Below are 27,545 nucleotides of genomic sequence, written 5' to 3'. Positions count from 1 at the left end.
ATACCAAAAACTGGTGCAGATATTCCTGGACTGAATCTGCTTTAATACTTTTTCATATAAATGTCCCTACCTTAATTGAAAAATAGCATATACTTTTTAAGCTGTCTTAAGGGAGCAATGGCCAAAATGTAACATCATCATATAGCTTAAATATATCTCACAGCCAGAAGGCGGTCCTGATTGGTTGATGTGCTTGAAATTTGCTCTGGATACCTGATTCTAAATGGAGATAACATGATAACACCTACTTGTAGTCTACATTGTTATAGGGTGGTCTGAAGGTGGTGCTGTGGGCTCATGTATTGCTCCTGGATGTAAACATATATACACATGATTGGGTTGGTGATACAACAAAACAGATTAAAGACCAGTATACATTACAAATAATCCATATAAGAATTGTTTAGGAGCAATATATTGGTCAAATTTGAAGCAAACTCAGGACCAATATCATGTCAAATGTGATTACCAAATCAAAATTACACTATGTGTCTACATGTCTGATGGTGGGTATTTTGGCACTGATATACACCGCCTCCCTCCCTCCTGAGATGACCTGTCACTGACCACTGAGGGCTATAATTTCACCACTACAGAGAGCTTTAACCAAACCACAGCCTCAGGACAGAAAGGGGATGACAATTATGTGTATGACTGTCTATGATGAATGATTGACTCATGAGATTACTGTGACAGCAAGAGGCCACCAAATTGTTGTGTTGGAACAAAATACACAACTAGTTTGATATTACTTGCATCTGCAATTGTAAAAGGGCAATGTGAACATGGAGGTAAACAAATTAAGATGCAAAAAAGCAGAACAATGTAACATCAAGTTAGCATTGTGAATCATTTCTGGAGTTTAATATTACACTTTAAATGTGTCAGTTAAAACAAAAGGAAATATGATCCTATAAGACTATTTGGGGTTTGCATGAACAGGTTTTCTTTTCTGCTCTTTAGCAAAATTTGAAACTTCTTTTGAGTTTATAAATGATGTCTGTAGTTCTCAAGGTAACTGGTATGACAGAGGTTCTAGACCTTGAAATTGGAGAGAATTGAAGGAAAATATGTTTACATCAATACGTTTTTCATATTCTTCGGGCAGGTTCCTGATACAAAAGAACAAATATATTTGTGGTAGAATCTCATAAAAGCAATGACAGTAAATGAGTAGAGTTGGTGGACACTGCACTGATTTTATAATATTTATTATGACAAAAGGCAATAAAATTATTTCTTTTAATCTAATAGTGCATTGATAGTAGTCACGTACATTCACTCTTCTAGAAGTTTGACCATGTTTTTACAAATATAGGAAATAAATTGGACATATGATTCAGTCAAACTGATACCTAGACTTACACAGTTTAGAACTGTTTTGGAAGAAAACCGATGATATTTACATACAGATTTGTGACTTAAAACACTGGCACACATGCTTACTTTCTGGCACTTCTTACAGATGAATCCTCCATGTCCCTTTTGAGTTATGTGTACTGCATCTCATTAATAGAAGTGTGTATGTGAAAATAATACAAAATATGATAATGTCGACTGTACTTTCCTCACAGCCTGAAGGATAATCCAGTGCCAGCCATGTGTGTAATTATTCTTCTGGGTCGTAATACCTCTTCTTCATGGCTCGATATTTCCTGAGGTAATAGAGAGCCTCCAGTTCCTTGATGACAAAGTCACCCCGGGCCACCAGCTTTTTGATCTCTTCAGGGTCTGTCACATCTTTATTCTTCATGAAAGCTGACTTCAGGCGCTCTCTGAAATAAGCTGCTCCCTGGGGGTACTCACGGCCAAGATACAGCAGCTTTTTGGAGGATGAGAAACGCATTAAAGACCACATGCAGCACAGGACACAACCGACCCCTGTGTTGTCAATTGTGTAATTAACTCTTTACTTACAGTTCTGTAAAGTCTGATAACCTCACCCCTTACAGGGTTGGCCATGTCAGAAACGAGGTGGCCTTTTACACTTCTGAAACAAAAAGGATTTGAATGATACACTGTCTGTTAATTGGGAAGACAATGACAGCAGAGACAGGACAGATGGTTGTAAAGTGGTGCATGCTGAAATAAACACATTAAGCAACAAACAGCATTCAAAAAAGTGATGTGAATTGTTTAAAGTCACTTTCGACCAGCTTTACAGCAATATTTGTTAACTTTTTGATCATTACTTTTACTTGTAAAAATATTTCAATGTTATATCCAAATGCTAAATGATAAATCTAATAATTAAACCTAAATTTGAATGTCGATTGTTAAATATAAATACTAAATGTTAAACCTAAATGCTACATGTTAAATCTAAATATTAAATGTGAATTCTAATTAAACGTGACATCTAAATAGTTTTAACATTCCAGTTAAGATTAAACATTTAAGACATTAAGATTTAACATTGACATTTCTACAAGAAAAGTAAATATCACAAGTTCACAAATATTGCTGTATATCTGGTCAAAGGAGTCTTTAAAAAAAACAAATCACTTTTTTAAAACATTGTTGTTGATAAATGAGGTGAAATGTGGCTGCCACCTAAGTGTGCGTGAAGACACAAGCTAGCCCTTAAACAGCTAAGTGGTAGCTTGTACGTTAGCATTTAACACGAACTACATTTTTCACGGACTCCACGAAAATTAAATATAAAACAGTGCATTTATATTTACATGTGTTCTTCTGTTAGGTAACTTTACACCCGCGTTAGGATAATAGACGAATAGAAAGAGAAGTCTCCTTCTCTTTGTCCTTCCTGTGGACAGCTCGGCTGCACACACGCAGCCGTATGTCGCTTCAGTATGTCGCAAATAAAAACAGATAACCACGCATGCGTGAACGTTTCTATGGTTACTTGGACGCTGTGGAGCTCGGTTTCAGCATGGTGAGTTTTTACAATGTCTCCGAATAAATAACCCCCGTTTAGCCTTAAAACTTATCATATTCAAATGTTTTAAACCGCATGGTTGAACACTAACTATAGTATTGTTTAAATCATTTTGTTTAAAGTCTGGAAAGTAAAGCTAAAAACAAAACAACATACTAAGGATAGTAAATAGAACACTGCAGTACATTTCCTTGTAGTTTTCAAGTTAGCATCAGCAGGAAGAACCCTTATTTTGATGCATTTCTTTCCACCCTTCATTTTTTTTTAAAATCAATTTCTTTCCAGGTGCCTTGAGTTCATGTTTTAAACCTTCTTTAACTTTCTCTCCATGTTTTCTCCTGTGAATGATAGCCACCCAAGACAGGAAAGGTATGAGCAAATGTCAGTGTCTACATAAATCTGATGAAACCATAGGTATGCAGGTGAAGATGTAGCGTTATGCAGCCAGGCAGAGTATGCTATCATACACTAATTGTCACCAACACACTTGTGCAGTCACTGATTACCTTTCTCCTCAGTAATGTGCCCTTTGAAAACTACACATGTAGAAGTGAGCTGTTCCTATTAAACACTTATTTATAATGTTTTGCTGGTTTCAAGTCATCAAAGGGACATAAACAGACCAAGGCTCAAAAAGCAAAGCAGAAGCAAGAGGAGGAGGAGGAGAGGAGGCTGCAAGAGGAAGGTAATCCAGATATCTTACTCTATTTATTTAAAGTGGGGCAAAAGTATGTAGTGTTACTTGCTGGAAAGCACTGACGATCATGCCATGTAAGTGGTTAGTATGCATTCAACTCTGCAGAAAACCAATGACAAGGACATAATCTGTTTAATAATATGTTTGCTCATGTACCAATCACTGTTTAGGAATAAAGATTCCTGCAGTTTTAGGATATGTGATGAGGTACTCGTACACCTACACATCATATGTGCTTTTGCTTTATAGCGGAAGCAAAGCTGCAAGCAGAGAAAGAAGAGCAGGAAAGATTGGAAAGGGAGAGAAAGGAGAAAGAGCTAGAACAGCTTGAGTTAAAGGTAAGCTATCCTTATGGAATATATTACCATGCCATTCATGTCAGTATGGGCATGCTGTGATCATGGGTGTCTTTTTGACAGGACCAAGAGCGCAGAGAAGACGAGTTAAACGAACTTCGCCATCTACTGGAGGAGAATCATAGTGCAGTGACCAAATGGAAAACTGATGCTGTGGAGAAAGCCAAGGTGTGTGTTCCCACATACACAAGCAGACACCAGATTGGGCAAAGCATATTTATATATTTTTGTGCCTATCAAGACTAAATAAAAAACAAATAATATTCTCAATAAATGATATTGATATTAACACACATGTTGTTGTTCTTGTCCAGTGGGAGAGATATATGCATTGTGACGGCACCCCAGACCCAGCAGTACAGCAGGATATTAACACATTCATCAGCTTATGGAGAGATGATCCAGAGGTCAACATCATTCTCGTGCTCAAGCAATGTAACCTTGCTCTACAGGTCTGTATGTAGAAGTGTATTTGTCATGCACTAAGTTGATTAATACATTAGGAGTAAATCGACTCCAGTTTTAATGATCAGCTATTTATCAGATATAAACACCAAATATTTGCTAGTTGCAGCTTTGCATGGGGCAAATTGCTTTCTTTAATTGATTTATCAAAAATAGGAATTTTATATTGTTTTCCAGCAGTTAATTGGACTAAGGAAGTTAGTTAAGGATATGTATAACACATTGTGTAATCCAAATCTTATGATAGCCCCACTAACACAATACAGAATAGAGAAGACGCAGACTTTGCTTTGTGACATGTAAGTGTTTGTCCATCTGTTAGAAAAACTTGTGACACAAGGACCAGTTCGGAACCAGAATCGAGTTATGATAAAAAAATGTATTTATTCTTGTACAAGAAGAGAGCATAAAGTACACCAGTGTCTCAACATGCTCTGAGGGAAGTCCTATAAGCAAAGTCATTCAAACATGCAGTCGAACAGTAATGGTTGTCATGGTGATATATTTAGAAAACATAGTAAGTTATCTCGGTCTTCACATAGCAATCGCAGACTCTCCTGACGACTCCGCAACACGCACTGTGAGAAAAGGGTGTAGTGGTAGATAAGACGTAAGTCTTCTATTTTTATCTATTTTAAATAGTGTCTCTAAGCTGCTCCCTCTATGCTACTAGCAAATCATAATCAGTGTATCCTTTAAAATCCTTTAACTCCTGACTTTTATCCATAGTGTTGTAAAATCCTGACATTATGCATTTTTTACATGGATGGCCTAAACTACATACAATCGTCTGAGCTGCAGTATCCAGGACCATTGCTGGAAAAACTAAAACCAAATAACTGATTGAAAGTAGTATTGTGCCCAGTGCCAAAAACTAGCCAATTTAAGAATTATAAATGTATGGCTTTATAGCTGATGGAGGAGCTGGAGGGTCTGCTCAGAGATGTTACAGATCCACAAGAGGGCCCAAAGTACCAGGAGGGTCTTGTACATTTGCAGGAGATAATCCACTCTAAACACCACCTCACCACTGAGGACATCCTCAAGGTACAAGAATCATAGTTGTACATTGTGACGCTCTGTAACTATAAAAAAGGTGCTATAATAGAAATGCTTATTATTGTGTGTATGTTGCACCCATTCTTTTTTGTGTGTGTGTTGTGTGTCTCTCTGGTCATAGAGGGCCAGTGCGGACATCGACACTGAGACAGGCAACATGCAGACTGTTGTCGAAGATGACAACATAACACTGTGTCTCTGGGCCAACCTCAAGAAAAATCCAAGGTTTGTGGAGGAGGAAACTGCTGCCTTAAATGTTAAACTCTTGCCTGGTGGCCTTCACAAGTCACAACACCATATTGTGAGCATTCATATTTAGCAGGAAGCGCAAGTATCGATGTTTCTTTGTTTCGGGTCCATTCAGATTCAAAGGATTAAACTTTGAGGAGGCGGGCCTGGGCTTCGAGCTTCCCAAACAGCTGGCTGTGAGCAATATCGCTGTACGGGTCCTCCACACACGTTATGACCACCTGTCCTTGTTGGCCAGGATGGCTTACATGAGAACACACACACTCAGCCAAAGGTACTTATGTGATAGTGCTCTTTCTGCTGCTGATACTACCAGGGATAATTTTACAGATGTAATAAAGCAGGTAATACTGACTATGTTCTCTTTGCCCTGTGTTCTTGCCTTTCCTCGTGTTTGGTCGCAGGTCTCTTGCAGGCGGTGAGGTTCCAGCAGAGATAAATGCACCTGAGCAGGGGGAGACAAAAGGAGAGGGGGAAGTGAAGGAAGACAGCGAGATCCAGCAGCAGAGAGTGGACGAGGAGGTGCAGTCCATCCAAGGGTTGGAAGGGAGGAAGGTAAAATGAAAGAATATGGATCTGGGTTGCTAGATTAAATGTGACGTTTTCATTCTTATTGAGTATGTCTCTCACAGAGTGCGGCCAGTGTACAGTCCCGTAGAAGCAGTGCTCAGTCTGCAGAAGGCAGACTTAGCCAGATACAGACACAGATGGAGGCACTCAGTGGTAAGATGCCTGATTCCTGCCACTCCAAACGTAAACAAAAAGAAAAGCCCCGCCACACACGATGTAAACCTGCTGTTACTCAAAATGACAGGTCTTTTATTACATTGGACTAGCCCCATACAACAACTCAATCTGCGTTTGTAATGTTTTCTAATGTAGATTAAGATGTGTCTACGTCAATAATTGTTGTTAAAATAGATGATTATTTTTTCTCTCCAGCAGAAGGGGACTTGACTTCTCCTCTAGCGCAGCTGACAACGATGAACCGTCGTGAATGTGTCCAGGTGGTGGACTTAATGCAGTACACGCCTTTGGGTGGGGTCTTTTACTATGATGTGTTTCACCTCCCGCCACAAGCCCACCAAGTCAATGGCTGGGAAATTAGACAGGTAAATAGAAAAGTGTTTCAGTGTTTGCCGCTTACACCAAGCCCAGCAGCTAAAGTTGATCAAGGCTTCATACCCATGTTTTTCTAGCTGTTGGACAAAGGGCTCCAGGTGTTCCCCTACCCTATGGAGAAGTCTAACTTAGACAACAGTGAAGTTCTTACCTGCCCTCCTGTTGGTGTGTCTGTGACGCTGCCAGACTCTGTGGTCTTCTTGGAAACTCCCCAAGTGGCTCGCTGGGATGCTACAGGTTTGGACATGTAATATAGTATACAACACAAGCTATATAAGACTATGTATACGCATTACAATTGTTTTCACATCCAGATAAGCAGTGGAGGATGGACGGTATCACTGATGTGTCTTATGAGGAGACGGAGGTCAAAATCTCCTTCAAGATGGACTCCTTCCAGGCTTTTGTGCTGATGCAGGAAACGTACGCCAACCTTCCCTTCCAGAGCTGGGAGCTCAGGCCACTGGGTCAAGACTCAGCTCTTTACACGGTCAACGGGGCACTCATCGCCCTCAGTATCACGATTCAGGTCAGAGACTGAAAAGTACCTGTACGTACAAAACAGGAGAAATATCAGGAGATGCAACCTGTTTTAATTTGTGCTTGTGCCTATCTGATTAACAGGGTAATCAGTGTATGTTGCAGTCAGAGCAAGAGAGAGGGCTGTCTCACCTCATAGGGAAGTGGATGAGTGGCCCCGCCCTGCAGAGAGCCATGCTTAACGCAGGGATCAACATCTTTGTGAATGAGTACACGGAAAAATACGTCAGCACCTGCGGCAAGGTCTGAATCTTTTTACATATTGGCTTATAGAATAGAAGAACAAGAATATATTATAGATTTGCACCAGGTTTAGCTGTATTTGCTACCAAAGTCACGTCACATCACTAGCTGAGGTTGATGGGAATGTTTCTAGTTTTGCTTGTGTTTAGTCATAAAGTGAATAAAATTCATACTGAGGGGGGCGTAAATGTCTGCACCAAATGTCTAGGCAATCCTTCCAATACGAATTTCCCTCAAAACAAAAAGTCAACCACACTGTGGCACTAGATGAAAACTCAGGAGCAGTCACAATGGCACCACACAGCTGTTGAGGTATTTCAGCCTGCACCAACCCAATCTTCATTGTGGTCGTCACGCTGCTAAGGTGATTCTTAAGAGGAATTGAACAAATCAGATTTATGAAAAGGTATTCTTTAGCAGAGGTGGGTGTTACATATCTATATTGTTTAAAAGATGAGATGGAAACATTAAAAAAAGGAAAATTTCTCAAGCTTAAGCTAATCAACACTATGGAGTAGATGGATAGAATTCTGCCTGGACCAGCCACAACTTAGTTACTTACATCCTACTCATTATCTACAACTGAGAGGGACCATAATGAGGAATTTATTTTTGATTCATCTTTCACCAAATTACAGTCCAACATTTTCCGCAGTTCTAAATGTGCTGTGTGGTTTCTCTGCTCTTCAGGACCCACTCACAGAACACGCTGCGTACGAACAGATGGCCCTCTTCGCCTCTGCCTGTGGTTTCTCGTGGAGCAAGTGGAACGCCAAATGTGGAGCTGAGCATCTAGTCGTGCAGGTATTCTCGTTCACATGTAGATGAAGCTATTTAATTCAGCCTTCTGCCCCTTCTCCCGCCCCACCATGGAATAGCCTGTTTGTACATTTTTCCCTTTCCTCTACCAGGTGTGTGAGCACTTTGGCCCTGCCCCGGTGCCTAAGGACTCATGGAGTCTCTACCTGCTGGGCGCTCAGAGGAGTCAGAAGCTGGAAATCACAGAGAAGAGTGAGGCTTTCTCTCCAGACCATTATCCTGGAAGCGAGTTTCACTCCACGTTCATCCACATGCTCCAGGACACCATGAGCACTGATGGCATAGCTAGAACCAGAGGAACCAATTATCTGTTTGTTGATGCAGTACAGAGCCTGCTCTGTGCCACCAGACCCTTGGTGTATTCATAACCTGTGTTAAATTAACTTGGGGTTGCATTTTTTTTAAAACAACAAATTAAAGACATTCCAAACACCTGAATTCGAAATTTACATTTGAATGTACATAAGAACACACAGCTTTTATTTTAGAATTGGCTACTTTATTTGTGCAAAGTTTCGCGCATCTTCTTTGGAACATACAAAAGAGTGAAATTGAAAACAGTGACAACCACAGCAAGATCTTAGAGGAAAATAAAAAACCTTTGGTGTTAAGACTGTAACGATGTAGATTCATAACTTAACAGAAATACATTCAAATATCCCCACTCAAAACTAAACTCATAAATATATTTCAAAAATGTAAAACACTTAAAATAAAAGTTTTATTACCAGTGTTTATAGATTTAAAAGCATAGAAAATGTCGACTGCGAAATTCCATTAAAAAGGCTGGCACTTCCCCGTTTCCTCAAGTGCACGAAATGTTTACAAAGCCATGTGGCACAATTGGCGCCATCGTCCATAATGTTTGTCAATGGAAATCTGCACAGCGGCCCATTGTATGACTTGGTGGATCAGTGCTGTCTGATGAAGTTGTGACATGATTGGTCAACGTTGTCCCAGGTCTGATGACTGATCGAGCCTGATTTGACAGGGCAGATGGCAAAACGGCATCATAAAGTGTTAAGGATGTTGAGCAGCCATCTGTAAGAGGACACTGATTTCCAACAACTGTAATTGCTTCTTCTCGACACACGTGTATACACACACACGCAAACGACTAATTAATTTAGCAAACGTGATGTGATGCATAAAATCCTCCGCAGGGTTAACTATCCCCTGGGGCCTGGCCTATGCCGTCAATGAAAGTCTCGTTTTAGGAATCTTCAGGCACCAGTAAAAATCCTATCAGCCTCCGATCAGGAGTACACTGTACTTTCTTTATCACCATCCCAGTGCACAGATCATTTCTGCAGAGGGCTGACGGGCGGTAAAACCATCCACCCTGGGTCTTGGGGGCTAGACGGGTGGCTGTCCGTTATGCCGAAGCCCTGTGTAGGGCCACAGCAGCTGCTGGATGGTCATCCAGGAGTCCCCAGTTCCCACAGGGGCTGCATCTACCGCTGGCTGCATCACCAGGCTAGCCAGCAGTGCCAAAAGACCTACAGGTGAACCATTAATATTCACACACAGAATGAGACGTAACTCTTTATGGTCTATGAGATTGAAAAGAATTATCAAATAAGTACATCGGACAAAATAAATAGAAAAAGTTTACCTGCTAGCACCACCACCATCGCCAACCAAAGCCAGAGACCCCTTCCACCTCTGGCTACTGCTGCTGCTGCCGCCGTCCGGGAAGAGGTCAGGCTGTGGGACAGAGACTGGGCCATTCCTGGGTCTGTGGACGTGGGACTGGAGGAAGGGGTCGGACTGGAGGTGGGCAATGAAAGAGAATTATATGTTACCACATGATGGATAGAAAATGAGACATGAGAGAATGAAGAAAAAAAAAGATCCATGATAAAGCAAGAAATTGAATAAGTTACCAAAAATGACTCATAGGGAAGGAAATAAGTCACCATCAAATCCTTTTTAGTCAAACCTGTGGGTCATTTGTGGTAACTAATGCAACAGATGGAAGGCAGTTGATTAGCTGCAATCTGAAATTGGCTTCAATTAAGCGCATGTTACCACCTGTCTCAAACAGTTTCAAAGATGCAGAGCCATACACATCAGCATTATGAAAAAGCTGTCAGCAGCACAGTTAATAGCAGTTGGATAGGGGTGGATTTGAGCATCAACTGGTAAGGCAAAGGCAGATGATCATTTTGGCCTGGAATTTGTCAACAGTAGGAGCGCTGCTTCAAATCACTCTACAGTCATTAAGAGAGGCAGTGCGAGGTCAGGAGTGGCCTCTGACTGGCACTCCTACTTGATAAATACAGGCCTTATACATGCTTTTTTAGACAGAATCCACAAGCACTTCCACTTTGGACTCTTCTCTCTACACACTTACAGCATTACAAACAGCTCATCCTGACTCCTGAGCAATGTGGTGGGAGGAAAAAAGGAAAGGACAGTTCAGAACACTGCATGATCTGCTCACCCCACAAAAATAAAAGGAAATAGTCCAAATGTAGTAGTTTGCACAGGAAAATGTTAAGGCAGCAGAACATGTTAGTAAATGAGAGAATTCTAAAAGCCGGGGAAAAGATGAATTAGTTGATCAGATAGATGCTTTGTTAGCTGCACACTGCAAATCAGCTTCCAGAATCCCATGTCACACTGAGATACACTGATCTCAAGACAGTTAACAGTAGAAGGAAAGGATTGATTTCTGGCCTTTTCCAGTAAAACGTTGTTAACCTGATTAAAAGCTGCTGAACTGGAGCAAAGAAGAAGCTAGTCCAGCACAGACCCATATAATGAAAGAGTTTCATTACTTAGGAGGTTCTACTGTATATACACAATGCTTGCTCTTACAAGAGATCACATACCAAAGGTGAAGTCTCCAGCAGAAAACCAAATTTAAATTAAATTAAAACTAGAACCTCAATAAAGCTAAATAATGAACTCTTCCACTATGCAGCTAGCCTCTTTGCTTTTCTGGCAGAAAGTAGTGCTGCATTAGGCTAGTGGTGGGTATTTGGTTGGACTAACGTCTTGTGGGGCAGAATGAGGGAGGTGAGTTTACTGCCCAGCTCACTGAGACTGGACCTCCTCCTCTCTGCCACAGGCTCCTCCTTCTGCTCGTCCTCCGACTGGCAGTCGGTGTTGTCGTAGGCCGTCCTGTGGGCATGCGTGGATCAGGCATTCACAAACACACTCATCAGTTGCAAATACAAGCAAGGCTACATAACCACACATATTCTGCATGTGCACATGCACAAGTGCACATTTCATGCATATGCAGCCGACAAACTTTCACTAATTAACCCCCCTGCAGTACACAAAGGTTTTTTTTTTTCTAGAGATCCCTCCAACGATGTGTGCCCAGCAACTCAACTTACATGCTCCAATATCATATCATGAACACACAAAGCAATTTCACAACCTTTCAGATATTTGGAGAGCATTAGAAGTGCTTCATTAATGTCTAAGCTTCAGTTTCAGCTATAGCTAGTCAAATAGGGTCAATTCTAGTCTGCTCATCCAAACACTTGAAAGTTACTTGATGAACCAAAAAAATAGAAAACCAAGCCTCCAACTTTACATTTTATACAGAGAAAACGTGCGAGATTTGCTTCTGATAAACACTTCCCCATGCCAGGAGCGACCAGATGCATGAAAGACAGCTGCTGTGAGCTCTGATGTCATCATTGTTTACGAGTTTAAGAGTCAGTCACTGTAGTTACAGCTATTAGTAATAAAAAATGCATTGTTCAGATTTTAGGTTTGCCATATAATTACACTTTTTTGTGTATTAGTGCTGCATTATGTTACACTGCTTTCTGTCAATCATTTACCACTCCCAAAAATAATTTTCTGATATTTTTTCCAGTTAAGAGTTGGTCACAATCTCTGTTTTACCCTGTGAAGATGGCATTTTAAAAATTATTTAAAATATTCAATCCACTGCAAAGTGATATGTAATGTAAATGTGACCACAACAGAAGTAAATGGACTGAAAGATCCCCGTCTTTTTCAGCGTCAGTGGTAATGATGTTACCCCAAAAAGCTGCCATCTTTATGCATCTGGGGCCATGGTGAAAAACGTATGTGACACAGCCAGCCTGGTACGCTTCATCTTGGCATGTCTTACCCCTTCATCAAGAGAGAGGGCTCTTCAGTGTCAACCCAGGCCCCAGAGCTAACAAAGCGCTTTAGTGGGGGGCGCGCAGTGTTCTTCCCTGGCATATTCCTGGAAACCATCATTATCACATAGGGGCATAACACAACAACATCCCATGATACATGTCACACATCAGTGTCATGATACAGCAAGCTTTGGTGGCTTGAGAAAGACAGCCACAGCCAGTAGTTTCTTGCACACCAGAAACAATGCTGGTGTGTTTAGAGTCATTTAAACCTTCCTCTTATTTGTAATTTAAGCGCACTCTCCAACTTCAAATACAGAGTACATCTTGTTTGACATCGCTCTACGTTATTATCCAGCCAGATTTAACCCACACATCAACACACGTACAGATACCTACCATGGAGATCGCCTGGTCAGTCTCTCCGTTTCAGCCTCTGAGCAGTCTTGTGTTTTGGACTTTGGTGGGAAAATCAAACAATTTGAGTCAGGATTCATTAAAACAAAGAACTTACTTTGCTCAACATGAAGCATAACAACAAATATTTTAAACCTGGATCCATTTTTCACAATACTAAAGCCTGTCCTCCATTTTACATTGATGAGCCATAACTATAACCTCTAATGTATTTCATGCTTTGACCTGCACTTTATGTAGGTGACACTGAGAGCAATCCTGAGAACATGGAAATTATAGCATTAAAATCTTTTAAAAGTGGGTATCTTATTATGGGGGAGGCAATCAATCGGTTTATGAAAAGATATACATTGGAAACTGAGGATAAAAATTTTCCATCAACCTTTGGAGCAATCTACACTGCAACTAGGATGCTGACTTTTTTTAGCAAAGCATGCTTTTGGAAATTATATTATGAGTGCAAAAATCTCTCTCACTGACAAAACCAAAAGGGCGCTAAGCATAATCTCATCTGGTCTCTTTTGTTGGGACAAAAGTCATGGCAGCATCGTCCTCACCATGTCAAAGTTCAAGTTGCCTCCACCAGAGCGGGGGATTCCTGCTATGCTAACCCGCCGAGTTGACGGCTGTTGCGAAGGGGGGAATAAAAAAAAAAAGGATTTATTTCTTTTATAAACACAGATTATGAACAACATTAGTCCTGAGTAAAGGAGAATGATGAGATCATATGTAACCTAGCTTCAGCTGACCTTAGTACCATAGTACTGCGTTGGCTGCTTCTTGCCACGGAAGTCGTCTGGAAAGAGGGGCGGTTTAGTTACCAATATGGTGTGGGATCAATAAAGTTCATGTTATCTTATATAATATCGGCACAAGAAAATACATTCAAATACCAATACTGTATCTCAAGAGTCTTTTAGCCATTACCACAACCATAACATTTCATTTTTCTAGAAGGAAATTGTGATAGTGGATGCTATTATTACAGTATTTTCTGTCAAATCTAAAAATGTCAGAATAACAGTGACAGTTTACTGTAACAAGATTCTAAAAATGTACTGTACCTTCACAGTATGTAACCCTTTTTCTACCTCTTTCAGTTTGTGATCCAAACGACCTTTCGTTCTGCATGAGTGCCTCTCTTAGCTCCAGCAGCTCAGCATGCTCCTTGGTATACATTCTCCTCAGGTTCTCCACATGTTGGATCATCACCTCCACAGCCTTACCGATACGACTCTCCTGACATTTGCGTACACAAGGCTCCATTTAGAAAACAGAATTCAAATCACCAGACAGTAGTGTTTGTATCGTTGTTGGTGCAGGAATAAAAATTGAGTGTAGCTCATATTTTTAAATCACACCGCACACGCACACACATTATCCCACCTGGTGAATAGCTCCTAGCATCTCAGAGCGACTGGACACCCTGGTCATGGACTGGATGAGGATGTCAAGGTTCTTCTGGAGCCTCTGGATGATCTCCATGGACTGGCTGTCGTCCTCACACAGAGGTGTCAGAGCCTGGGAGGAGAGAAAAAGGAAAAGGAGAGAGTTGGCGAGAGACACAAACAGGAAGGGGGAAAAGAAAAAAAAATCAGGACTGCGCCTTAAGAGAAATAATTGTATATAGAATTTTACACTCACTAACCCACGGCTTATTCGGTTCTTATCCATATTTTTGTATCTAAACAACTAGAAAGCTGTAGAGCTTTCATTATGCCTGTGAATGTTCTCATTTGTCCAGGTCATCGTTATCCCTAAAGCAATTTCCGTCAAAAGCAACTGGACTTGGTTATTTGTCTAGGAAGACGTTTAACCTCTTATCTAAGAGGCTTCATCAGTTCCGTTCGGAAGATGTCCATCTCTACTGTTTGCAAAATTCATGCAGCTGAACTTTAGTTTACTCTCAAAAAGGTGCGCGGGACAAATTATAGTATTATAAAAAGGAGCTGCACAAAAGCGCTACAAATATTCTTAAGCAAGTTCTCCCTCCACAGAAAGCAGGAAGGTTCCCCACACATGCACACTGACCTGCAGTAAGCCCTGGCAGCTAGACACTTCCCTGCGGACATTCTCCTCCGCTAGGTCACGTGATCTCTCCTCGAGTCGAAGTCTCTTCTCCAGGGTGAACATGTCACACTTGAAGCCTAAAGCCAGACGCTGGAACTCTGCCTGAAAACATGAAGAATGACACTTGACTCCTGGCACTGACTGCTGGACGCATTATATTGTGCCAACTGCAGATAGGATGACCAATTCTATTGTTTCCTTGTTTGATTAGGCTAAGAGTTTTCCCCTATCAAAGACAGCATTTTTTTGCTGGTGAAAAAGTCACACCACTTCTCTGTAGAAAACCCTCACATATCAAGAGAATCCCATCAGTGCATTAACAAAGTGATTCCTTAACAGTCTATGTGAATGCTTGTTGTGAGGGTAGTGTGTAAACTCACTAACAGGTTAACTAACTGTGGATTTGTATATTTCTAATGTATGCACACAAAAGGACAAACGGCTGTGCAAGAAAAGAATGACCCAACTTGTAACTCATGAGAGGTTGGATGTATAGATTCTAATTTTGAATACAGAGATTGATAGTAATACAGATTCAAATGTGGCTTCTAAAATCTTCTTTCAAAGCACAACTTAACCCCAGAAGTTAAGTTTCCCATTTCTACAACAAAAAGTGTTCTTAAAGACCAGTTCAAACAAACGATGAGACGACACCGTTTTAGAATGTTGCAGGTAAACGTTGGAGCGGTGTGAACTGACCCGTCTCGTCTCAAACCAGCTGATGTTGTTGCCGCAAGTTTCCAGCAGCTGGTTTTGGAACGTACGGCAGCCAATGAGCTCGTACAAAAGTCTGCTGGCAAAGACACTTGTAATGTCAAGCTGGTCGATATGGCAGTTTTGGACCGAGGCTCAACGAGCGCGCGCGAGAGAGCGAAAGCAAGAGAGAGACAGAGAAGTTCAGTCGAGCTAGACCTAAACACTCAGAGGGACCGCGGTAATTGAGAACAAAGCAGTGAATCAAGGAAATAAAACGGTATTCTCGCCGTTTCATCACTACTAGAAATGCAACTGTAGCAAGTATCTCACTATCTCTGTCCTCATTTATATTTTATGATGCTACAAATTAAATCCAGCTACAAAAAAAGCCTGAAAAGTCAGAATTTAGAACGGAAGTACAGAGGGGTGTTGCTATGGAGATGATACACCGTCTCGTCTTACTGATGTTAACCGGCAGCTTTTCAGAACGTTGCAGACCTGCAAGTACTTGCATGTTTCAACTCGTCTTGTTGCCAATCTTTGGTCTGAACTGGGCTTAACACAACAGTTGTTTGCGTTACTAATTAGAGAATACAGCTCTGATCTAACCGTATACATACCTCAATCTCCTTGTCATTAGGTGACAGGCTGCAGATAAAGAGACAACAATGAGGACATGTTTTGTTACACGCACACATGGATGATTGTGAATTCAAGTATTAAGTTAAAAGTTAATTTCTATTACCTGTTCTCTTTGGTCGTGCCACTGGTGTCCGAGATCATTGAAGTCTCAGCTAAAAAAAAGGGAATGATAAGCAGGTGTCTGACATGAAATACCCAGTTTTAAAATTGGAATTAAATTTGGTATCAAAAGACAGGTGATAATTATTATATATACTATAAATATATTCTCTTACCCTCCTTCTCAGTGGCCACACTGGTCTCACTTTGGTCCTCCTGAACCGTGTGCTCCTCGATGGCCTCCATGCTATGTGACAGCTCCTGCAAGGTCCCGACAAGCATTACTGCCTCTCTCTGCTCATTCTCCCCCTCCTGAACTCCTTTCAACTCTGATCTCTCCATGCTAACATTGCCCTCAACATCCATATTGCTCCGCTCACACGCTCCCTCCTTACTCTCCATTCTCCAACGCTTTTTACATAATAAGGTGGAAAGGTGAAATATGAAGATTTGAAGCAGCTTGCAAGTGTAGCTGGCTCTTAATTGTAAATGATCTGATCCTGAGTGGAGCTAAATGACACTATGCACTCCTCCTTTCTCTTGCATACAAACACACACACACACAAAACACTCACATAGCTGGAAAAACAGCATTTCTCTTCAGGTTGCAATGTCATGCTGAATGAAGATGGCACAATCTTATCACTGAAATTGAATCTCATGGACACCAGCTCCATTCAACTTGAGCCTGGTGTTTCATCAAATCCAGTCTGAGCTTCTTTTAAGCTAAGATTAAACTAAGAATATAACAAGTGTCACAAAAGACTAAAAAAAAGAAAAGAAAAACAAATCATGAATAAAAATGATTAATTGTAAAGAAAATAAAAAGCTATTTTTGTAATCATCTCTCTTATGTATAAGGATGGCTATTTTTACTCAGTGACAACTGTTTATTTTGCATACCAACTCTGTTCTGAACTCCATTTATGGTCTGGTAGTAGATGTAAGTTATGATGAAAATAAAGACTAGATTTGCTATAAAATTTGACTGCTACCTTGTATTCAAGTAAAAAATAAAAAATTAAAGCAACAACAGTCCATAGTTTACAGTATGACACTGATTTACACAGTAAAAGTGACAAAAGACTTTAAATCTTTGTCAACATTATATGTGCAGCTACTAATCAACAGTCAGTAGAGAAGAAAGTGGGAGTAGAGCAGGTCTTACCAGTTGCCTCTTATTTTTGCCACAGAGGGGGAGGGAGTCCCTCTTGGCTGCAATATCCTCCAATTGGCTGGGGTCAGAGGTCACACTGCCCATGCCGCTCCCCGATTGGCTGGCAGGTGTGAAGGTCGATCCTGGCTGAGAAGAACTGCTGTCGGAGATGGGTGTCGCTCCGCTTCTGATGAGCTGGTCTGTTCCTGGAAGAAAGCGTTGGTGTGTGGGTGGTCAAAGTTACATGTAGATGTAAGACGGCGTAAACAAACAGTCTGCTTAGAAATATCAAGTTCTCTCTCTTCATCTTCATGCGCACAGATTTGAATTTTTCCTTCCTACCTTCCATGCTGCCGGCTACTGTTGGCACCTCGGCTGTAGAGTCCTGCACACTCTCCTCCTCTTCAACCAACACAGGTAGCAGACACGTGCTGGAACACACATACAGTATACAGCATTTGCAAAAAACTCATCTAAACCTTAATGTCCTAATGAAAATAACGCTGTTGGATAGTAACGCAGGTTGAAAACCCTGTGAGTTCAAAAGGTTCCCTGAGCTAACAGTTGACTCTCACCTGTCCTCCGCTGCTGATCTGTCTACCGACGGGTTCCTGCTCAGGCTCTGTGATGGACAAAAGTAAAAGGAGCAGGGACGGGGTGAGAAAAAGACAGATGGCCTTGCAGCACATTTTTCTGCCCCACATTACAAGAAATTGTCAATGATTAAAAGACACACAGGCTTTCACATACATGTAACGTACCTGTCCCATGGCAGTGAAATGCTATCTAAGCTGTACAGTGTGACGAAGAGAACGATTGGACTGATTCCTTATATAATGTGTTGCTTCATGGAGAGCCCTGCAGCTCTGTACGTGTGTGTGTGTGTGTGTTGCTGAGAGGGGTGCTCAGAGAACACGTTAACACTGGCGCAGTGCTAAGTAGTGGAGGTGGACTGCGTGCATACACAGTCATTTGAAAAAACACACACGCACAATGGAGCAAGGTGAGCGCTCAGAGCAACGCAATGGGATATTGTGTAACGAGTGTGTGCATAATATCCGTTTTTTACCCGTTTCAAAATAGGAGAGGGCTGCCTTACCTTTTCACTGAATATAAAACCTAAGGAAACTTCAATGTCGTTTAGAATCTGGAGAAACGGTGAAGCAAAAGAAAACTGCTGCTTTTACTTCTTCACAGCACCATTAACTGGTATCAGATTCAAACCCAACTCATTGTTTATTCAACGGTATTCCTATAATCAAAAAAGGTTGAAATCATCAAGTTTTTCTTTGATAAATAAAACCATGACAATCCATAACAACGTTTATTCCTGCATAATCATATCCCTGGACAACATCTTAGTTATGTCAATAGTTAATATGTAGTAAAATCACAAAAAAAACTGACTTCAAACTTTTGAATTTCACTCCATTTCTTTCACTGGGACAAACATGAGTTTATGCAATCCTATGTTGTATAACTTAAAAATATTAATAGTGGAATAATGCACTGTCTATACAGCCTGCCTCTAACATAAATATAGAGAGAGTTCCTATGAAAAGATCTTTACTTACAAGCAAACAAAACTACTATTTGAATATATCCAAATTATATTGTTCAAAAGAAATTTGACTCCTTTTTGCTGGCAGATTAAACCCAGAGTCTTAAATCATACAAACCTTTCTGGAGCAGGGTTCTTTTATTGATGTACCACACATACACACACACCACCGCCAGCCTTTCCTAGCTTCCTCAGACTCTCTCTCAGCAGGAAGGATACTAAATAAACCAAGCTGATCGACCTCTCAGCAGGATGGAAACCAGACTTTGGTAATACAGCATCACAACAACAAGTGAGCCTCTGACACGAAAACACTGCAAACCCATCTGCAGCTGGGCATAATTACCATGAAGCATCTTTATTGTATAGACCACACATCAAAGCAACTCATTGTAAACACTAATTGGTCCAGACAGACAAAAGATACAGTCAAATAAAATGTGTCAAGGCCTTTGCTAATGGTCTTTGGAACATAATGATTTTATATAACTGGATGTAATCACAATCGGTAAGTCAATGGACAGAAAACTGACAATTTTGATAAAACCTTAAATTGTCAGTTTGATATAATTCTAACTTGAATATCTGTTGTTTTCAGAGTGCTAATCAAACACCACAACTTGTTGATTAAGTTAGTACTTACCACAAATATTAAGTCTTTTCATCATCCCATTTCTTCTCTTAATTGATGATCTGCTCTGAATTGATATATTCCTTTATTACCTTTTGTGAAGCACTACTGCAGTTAACTTGACTTATATTGAAAAGTATTTAGTGCTTGCCTCCTTTGGCAACAAAGTTCATGGAAAGCCCATCCTCCCTAAGTCATACAGTAGGCTTGAGCATTCAGTAGAAAGATGGCTGCCTGATTGTCTGATCATGCCCTCGCTCTCCTCCTTGCCAAGGGCGAGGACTCCCTCGCAGCCTCATTGAAGGAAAGCCAGCCCCTGCTCTACCCCCCACCACCACCCGCTTTAAAAACACATCTACTCTCACTCAGCTCAAAAACACATGCAGTGAGAGAAATAGACAGAGAGGGTCAAAAAGAGGAAGGGGAAGCAATGAGAAGCTGGTGCTAAGAGAATAGAGGAAGTTGTATTCCCTTACGCATTAAAATACTTCTACTCTGCTACTAACCTTAGAAATACTCATGGCTCCTGTGCTGGAATCCGCCTCGCCTTCTTTCTCTTCTTCTTCCCTGTGGTCCACAATGGTCGGCTGGGCGCTGACCACAGGTGAAAGGTCAAAGGTCAATTGTCAAGTACTAGCCATTTTCTCATTCTTAATTTGTACATTAGATAGGTTTTCTGTTTAATAATGACAACTTTAACAGTATGGAACTGTAAGAGATGAGGAACAGCCTTTGTATATTTGTAGGTGGACTGTGCCTATGCAAAGCATGGCTGTAGAGATACTAATTAGCCTACACACTCCTCCCACAGGGAGGAAACCACCCATTTGACTAGCAAATACGGGCCAAGTCATAGGGAAATGACTAAAGTCAACAAAATGGTGACTTCAACTGTGTCTAACACCTATTGCCTTTCAATCTAGCTAGGATCATTTTTACTGCTATGAAAATGAGTCAGGAAATGGGGTTAGGCTGTGTCGTAATTAGTGGCCTGACTATGGAAGGGCATAAACTTATTAAAAAGACCAAAAATAGAGAACCATCTCATTAGTAATTAATGCTATTAAACAGCTAGTTCACCAGCTGATGCGTCATCTGTAGTGAGTAAACATCCTGTTTTCTTTTGGGCCCTTGTTTACAGCATTCTTTGTTTTGGTAAATCCTGTTTTGTCAGACATTAAATATGTCAGATGTGTCATGGTTAGTGAGAATGATCCAGAACGCATATGATGGAAGAACTGCTGCGTCACCTTTGGAAAATCCACTGTCCAGAAATAGAGTGAAAGCATATTCACGGCTTAGTCGCATATATATTTTTGTATATTCTTCTGATGTGACTCAAACAAACTACTCTAGTTTTGCAATATGCTATTGTTATTTCCGCAAGGAGAAATGCAGCCGTATAGTCTGATTACATACACAGTCAAATAATACAACAATACAATACAAATACAATATTTATTCACCTCTCAGTCTGAGTAATGGTCTCATCTGATCCAGGTGATGTGCTGTTGGGAGGAACCTCCTGGGCTGTTGTGGGAGGGGTGTTACTATGTGTGACCGTATGGTCCTGTTCAGGTGAGTCGCTCAGATTTTGGGCTGGACCACAGGAGGGAGGCTCAGCAGTCTCCAGAGCCTCTGCATCTGTGGAGACGAGAGAAGAATCAGTGTGATATCCATGTGTAATGGTCAATGCACTACCAGGGTAACAGGTTCTTGAGTTATCAGCTGTTGTAATGTATTACAATTATTTACTACATTTCCCAGGGTACATTTTGACAACACCATAAAACATGCAGTAAGTTTAGTGTGACCTGCATGTAAATGGCATACATTAGCTGTAATATTTTATTTATTGTAGAGAGATATTATTTTAACCCATTTTATAACATCTAAAAAAACTTTCTTTCTCCATGTAATTTAAATGACAAGGATAAATATTCAATAAAAACAAATTATATTTAATAACTGACCAACTTCCTGGACACAAGCTAGCATATAGTACAATCCTTGCCTTTGTACGTATATGCCAAATTTAACTTAGACAAACAATACTGGCAGTATGTTCAAATCCATAGTTTGCTGAGAGGAACTTTTAAAAGCCCCTCGGCCCAAATGCACTGATTCCTTTATTATTTCAAGCTTCGGTAGGGGCCATGAAGCGTCACTTTTATACTCTATGCTATTGCACAAATATACCACATAGTTCCTTGAAAACTGTGGGAAACAGATTTTGGAACTACATTTAAAGAAAAATAGGCCAACATCCTAGGCAATATAAAATGCATTTCACAATGTTCGCACCAAGTTCATTCAGTTTAAGATGATTAACAGAATGTATTGGACGACCTCAAGACTGTATAGGGTTAAGCTTAAAAGTGATCTAAGTGCCCTGTTGGCAGCACATTAGCTCATGTCTTATGGTACTGTCTTAAGGTACAGGATTTTGCATTTGCTAATTCTGATTGGAGGATCCATCCACCCTGAATGACAGTTTCCTCTATACATGCTGAATGGGTCCAGACTTCTGTCATGCTGGGTAGGATAGGCCTACTGCTTATTCAACAGTGGAAGTCAGCTCACTCAACATGAGTTATGGATTAGTATACCTGTAATCTGCTTGCTAGGGTGCAAGCATATACACAGGTATCCTTACTGTATCCTCACTGACAAACCCAGGGCTTAGCTCCCCTCCATGTAAACACACATATACACTCACATGCATTTGCTCACCTGGTCTCAACAATGACACAGCCCATTTTTTTTGTTGAATTTATAGCTTACTTGTATTGTTATTGTTCCTTTTATTTATTTTGCTAGTCTTAGAATGCTGTGGTGATGTTCATACTGTGGAGGTTGGTAGAGTTTGACCTTTATCTTGCAAGATTTAGTAAAGTTTTCTCTTCAAGTATACATACCAAGTGAGTCAGGAAATGACTCACTCTTTGTTAAAGTTGTAAATGAACACAGTAGGGCAACTGGCTGACAGTTCAGGAAGAAGACAGCGAAACAGAGAGATAGTGTGAGCCACATCGTGTGAATTAAAGAGAAGGAGAGAGAGAGAGGGAGGCGGAGGTCTTACTGTTGTTCTCCGAGTGGGACGGATCAGGGAGAGCATCCGCCTCTGGGTGTCTAAGGCTGACAGCTTGTGAGTGGGTGCTCAATGGCACTGTTGCCTCCTCCTGGAAACACAAACACATTTGAAAATTCTAAATATTCAAAAACAGAAAGGGGTGAAAAGATCAAATAAGCAACACACATCAACTATGTACCAAACAGCAGGCCCACAATCAGTCAATAGAAACAAATCCTTGTTAGATGAGAAGACATTGCATAAGGAGTCAACAAAATCTAACAGCTGACAGACAGCACAAAGCATCTGTTCCATCAGTGATGGATTGTTGGAAAGACCTCCAATTACTGTCATCTTCATAGGAATTCAAAAGCAAAAATCACTTTCATGCTGGCCGCAGCAATGATGGGAGTGTTTAAATCAGTTTTAAAACCCTTGCAGTCATGACATTAATAAAGCATTGAGTAGAATACATAAGATCCAAAATTAGAGAGTAAAAAGACATTGAGATCATAGCTCAGTAATGTGAAGATATATGTTTAGTGCAAGTTTGTGTTGTTGGACTATATTTTTCTTCAAATTCCAGCACATAATCCCTTCTTTTGCCAATAACAGCAAGCCCTTATCCCGTTTACCCCAGTGTGACCTGAACGTTTCATCACTGTCATTCTATATAAGGAAGTGGACAGCTTCAGCACAAGAATGCAGACTGCTGCCTGTGAGCAGAGGCTGTGAATAATCATATGTGAAGTGCTATTTGGTAGGCAAATGGTAGAAAGAGTTAAAGAAAGACAATGTGATGAAAAGGCAGACTAAAAGCACACTGGGATGAATTACACATCCCCTGTAAGTTTCAAGCTAGTTGTCATACAGTAGTGAAATTTAAAAAAGTGACCAGCTACTGTAAGGGAAAATATATATATGTATACACACACACACACACAGCACTTTTTGGTTGAAATTATTATTAAAAAGGTTTTTGAAAAAAGAGGTTCTGTAATATTTAGTATAAAGATCACTCTAACCCCCATGGAAGATGCTATTTGTAACTTTAAAAACTTCCTACTTCCTTCCCACCACAACAACGGAAGTACAGAATTATATTTCCCAGAAACAGCAAAGATCTTTTTAAATGCATCATGCCAAGGTAAGTTTAGACCAAATCTGTTTTGTTACGGTCATGCTTCCTTCTTTCAGAGACACATCTCTCACACCACAACAGTCCTCTAATGTTGGCCTCTGAGCAGGCTCAGAGTCAAGGAGGTGATCAACAGTGCGGCTCGGGCCACAAATATCTGTTTGACAGGAATTTATTTTCACTAAAAAGCACTTTAAACTCCATTTCAACTTGAAAGTTACATTCAGTTAAACTATAGGATTCAAATCTTCATGCTAAAGATGAGTAGTTCTTTCCTTTAAACAGTTACAGTTTTAAGATTTCAGTCAGATACAATCCACTGAGAAGGAGACCTATTATGTTCAAGATAGACTTTGAATACACTTTGATACTTTATTATATACTATTATACGATACATAAATCTAATGTCCCTATTCAATTTACCTGCAATGGCTGACAATTCACTTGTTGCTCTGATTCAGTGCAGGCTGTAGAGTCTGTAACAGATATGAGGAAGAAGATAAAAATAAAATGTGAATCCAAAAGAGAATATGAAAGGAGGACAGAGGAGGTTGGGAAAAGGACAAAACAAAGGAGCTGTTCACTAAAAGCTTAGACTCTTGTTAAATTCATCTACAGGGGTTAATAGCCATCCAAAAACAACCAAAAAAGGTCAGACCGTCTATTATGCAAGGCACTGAGTTGAAGGAGGGACAGACTGAGGTTAAAATACCATGCATGGCTAAGGTGGCGTTAATGACCACATTCACACTCGTTTTCTTGCTCTCTGCCTGCCAGCCACTCATGCAGGCAGAGGAATGGGGGATTACTGAGCTCACTTCATGGCCTCAGATGGTCGTACACCTGGCCATACAAGGTCCTTAAGGATGCACACACAAGCCCTCTTTATAAGGCCAGGGCCACAACAACCCTAGAAGGCAGGGGTCTACTGCCAAGGGCCTCAGAGTGTGTGTATCCTTAGAGTGAGTATGTACTGGAGGTTCAAGGGGGGATGAGCGACACACAACCACACACGCACGCACAAGCGCACACACCCTATAGCTCAATGCTCGTTTCCACCATGTTGGATCTAGAAGTAGGAACAGGGTGAGAAGGGGTCAGAATGGGGCTACATAATTACTGTATTTAGGCCCATTTGGCTTTGCTTTATGAGGTTCCTGTTAGCTTTGGGCTAATTCTAGTGTATACTGGATTGAAAAGGCTCAAGGAAGACTCCTCAGTTCCAAACTTTTCCTGACAATTTGAAGATTTAGGCCATGATCAGATATTGTGTTTTGCAAATTGCAATCAGGAGGTTTGGGCGCCAAAATCAGACGGACAGACTCAATGCATAGAGCGGTAAAACCCAATGTGCTCAGCAAAGTAAAAGCAGGAAGCAAAAGACTTTAGTATCATTGAAAACTGTTTTGAATTCCTGCCACAGGCTGCTAAAAAGTGTTCCATCAGATCAGGGCCCTCATCTGTTGAAAGCAAATTAAAAACAAGATTTAAATCCTTAGTAGTTGAACTGGTTGTTATGTCCACCTTCGCATCCACACTCACCTTGACCCTCTCCTGCCGTACCATGCCCAGGATTGGCCTCCCTAGAGAGGGCAGACAGAGGAGTGGATGTGTCCCTCACTTTCCCCTCTCCAGCGGTGTCCACTACGGTCCACTTCTCATCCCCGTCCTCTTCTTCACCTCTGTCCGTTCGCCCGCCCTCCTCTCTGCTATTCCTCTCTGCTAACTCGTTCTTCAGGAAGTCTTGAAGGGCAAATTCCTCATCCCAGTCCAAGTCATCTCCGGGCTAAAAAAAGAAAAAAAAATGAAATGGAAAGAAGAGGTCTCAAATAAAAGAGTGCAAAGTGAGATGAAAATGGATTGTAAAATCCCACTGTGGCATTAGCCAACTGGAGGTGATGAGGTTCAAGTTTAGCAGTGACCGTCACCATAGTTGAAAATTCACTGAGAAAAAGTACTGAGCTCACCCACAAGCATTTTCAGGTAAAAAAAAAAATAATAATAATAAACTGTGCAGAAAGAAAAATCACAACAAATTAAAAAAGCTGTCAGCAAAATCACAATTCATCATTTCATTTCTTTTTTTTCTATTTTTTGTTATTAATGAATATAAGCGACATATTTTAGTGGTTCTCCCCGGATCCAGATGCATACTGAAGAAATTACTTTAAAGTAAGAACTTTATTATTTGTCACTGTATGCAAATCTACCTACGTCAGCACCAACCTCATTGTATTTTGCGGTTAAAACAATGGTGCTGTAATCAAAATGTTCAAGCGTGTGTCAGTGCATTTTGTGCTAGGAGCAGTGCGTAGGTGTGTGGTCGAATGTGATTCTGCGTGTGTGGGTGCACATGTCCACTTGAGCCGCCAACTCGCACTCAACTCTCCTCTACCAGATACTCCATCTGTCTGCTTACAATATGAGCTCTGTCACTGCTCTCCCAGTGAAGCCTCCAGTATCCAATGTTCACACACACAGTGTACAATTAAACATTGTAGGTGACATTTGCTCGCAGCCCAGGTGTACATTTTATTGAAGATTCTAAAACTAATACATAGTGACTACAGACTGAGATTAAAATATTACTTCTGAGACAAGTAGAAGAAGGCGGCTGCTGTTGTTAATTAAATATAGGTTAATAGATTGAAGCCCCATTGGCCTATCCTCCCCTTCCTCTCACCTCTTCCTCTGGTGCAGGTGTCTGGCATGAGGCCTCTCTGCTGTCCTGAGGTGTCTTTAGCTGTTCCAGCTCTTCACACAGCTGTCGCTTCTGGTTCTCCTGCTCCTGCACCCTGTGTGCAGCAATACAAAAAAAAGCTAATTAAAAACAGCTGAGGGATTAAGTTCTTAAAGAGAAATGTGGAAGAAACACCCAGATTATCAAAGCATTCTAACTGTCCAGAGAGTTGGAAAAACACATGCACAGAGTTCCTAGAAAACAGTACAGTGGACATACTGTACCCAATCCGCAGGCCCATGCAGTGTCCCATTCTGTTGCCCAGGGTGACCAGCGCCAGTTCTTCGACTGGCCCAGTAACTTCACTTCACGGTTTTGTAGATCCAGACCCAGCCTGACCCTCTATTCTCAGTCTACTTCTCAAACACTCCGGAGCATGAGGTAGAACTATATCTCCAATAAGCCCTCTTCAATTTTCTTTTTCTACCAAACAATATTATAGTTCCTGAGTTCACCCTGGCAACTAAGCACCAGTAAATCCAAGATGGACAGCCTGACCTGTTCTCCCTCTCTGTTCTCATACTTAACCACTCTAGCTCCGTTATATATGTGAAGGGGATGGCCGTCTCCATGAACACACATAAAAACAGACAGACACACACACACACAATTCAAGGCAAACCCATCACAGAGTCAGAGTGAAGTCCAGAGTTGGCACAGATCCAGACCTAGTGAGGCGGGCCCTTTGGGGGTCATTGAGGTCCGAATAATTGACAGGTCTCTCCCCCACTCAGCACCACTGACTGGCCAACTGAGACAGAGCACTGCAGAGCAC

General features: G+C 40.9%; 3 protein-coding genes across 3 annotated transcripts in view; 1 reads left to right on the top strand and 2 right to left on the bottom strand.

The window, feature by feature from the left end:
• Positions 1-1,195: 1,195 nt before the first annotated feature.
• Positions 1,196-2,804, bottom strand: lyrm5a (LYR motif containing 5a). Its single transcript, XM_083935156.1, has 3 exons — positions 2,685-2,804; positions 1,918-1,990; positions 1,196-1,822 (listed from the first exon to the last, which is right to left on the bottom strand). Exons 2-3 carry the CDS (start codon positions 1,960-1,962, stop codon positions 1,610-1,612), a joined length of 258 nt encoding a protein of 85 aa, XP_083791282.1. The 5' UTR covers positions 1,963-1,990; positions 2,685-2,804; the 3' UTR covers positions 1,196-1,609.
• Positions 2,805-2,842: 38 nt separating this feature from the next.
• Positions 2,843-8,817, top strand: dnai7 (dynein axonemal intermediate chain 7; the record flags this gene model as incomplete). The annotated part of the gene is made up of 16 exons (XM_083935098.1): positions 2,843-2,896; positions 3,500-3,584; positions 3,846-3,934; positions 4,016-4,120; positions 4,267-4,404; positions 5,330-5,464; positions 5,598-5,701; positions 5,841-5,999; positions 6,130-6,280; positions 6,358-6,448; positions 6,668-6,837; positions 6,925-7,084; positions 7,162-7,376; positions 7,472-7,630; positions 8,321-8,434; positions 8,542-8,817. 16 exons carry the CDS (start codon positions 2,843-2,845, stop codon positions 8,815-8,817), a joined length of 2,205 nt encoding a protein of 734 aa, XP_083791224.1.
• Positions 8,818-9,774: 957 nt separating this feature from the next.
• Positions 9,775-27,545, bottom strand: part of lrmp (lymphoid-restricted membrane protein) — a gene marked incomplete at its 5' end in the record, with an annotated part of 30,837 nt that continues 13,066 nt past the window's right edge. The window contains 24 exons of the mRNA XM_083935097.1: positions 9,775-9,948; positions 10,065-10,219; positions 10,806-10,832; positions 11,450-11,578; positions 12,552-12,650; positions 12,946-13,004; positions 13,521-13,589; positions 13,713-13,759; positions 14,055-14,202; positions 14,350-14,484; positions 14,995-15,135; positions 16,350-16,377; positions 16,475-16,523; positions 16,647-16,731; positions 17,639-17,832; positions 17,969-18,057; positions 18,202-18,248; positions 19,831-19,844; positions 20,336-20,412; positions 21,285-21,462; positions 22,901-23,000; positions 24,454-24,506; positions 25,573-25,816; positions 26,714-26,825. Coding sequence (XP_083791223.1) covers positions 9,806-9,948; positions 10,065-10,219; positions 10,806-10,832; positions 11,450-11,578; positions 12,552-12,650; positions 12,946-13,004; positions 13,521-13,589; positions 13,713-13,759; positions 14,055-14,202; positions 14,350-14,484; positions 14,995-15,135; positions 16,350-16,377; positions 16,475-16,523; positions 16,647-16,731; positions 17,639-17,832; positions 17,969-18,057; positions 18,202-18,248; positions 19,831-19,844; positions 20,336-20,412; positions 21,285-21,462; positions 22,901-23,000; positions 24,454-24,506; positions 25,573-25,816; positions 26,714-26,825 — 2,422 coding nt within the window. The 3' untranslated portion in view covers positions 9,775-9,805. The remainder of the gene's footprint in view (positions 9,949-10,064; positions 10,220-10,805; positions 10,833-11,449; positions 11,579-12,551; positions 12,651-12,945; positions 13,005-13,520; positions 13,590-13,712; positions 13,760-14,054; positions 14,203-14,349; positions 14,485-14,994; positions 15,136-16,349; positions 16,378-16,474; positions 16,524-16,646; positions 16,732-17,638; positions 17,833-17,968; positions 18,058-18,201; positions 18,249-19,830; positions 19,845-20,335; positions 20,413-21,284; positions 21,463-22,900; positions 23,001-24,453; positions 24,507-25,572; positions 25,817-26,713; positions 26,826-27,545) is intronic.

Source organism: Echiichthys vipera, assembly GCF_963691815.1.
Source record: "Echiichthys vipera genome assembly, chromosome: 20".
In the NCBI taxonomy this organism is placed as follows: Eukaryota; Metazoa; Chordata; class Actinopteri; order Perciformes; family Trachinidae; genus Echiichthys; species Echiichthys vipera.
This window is presented reverse-complemented; position numbering and strand designations above follow the sequence as displayed.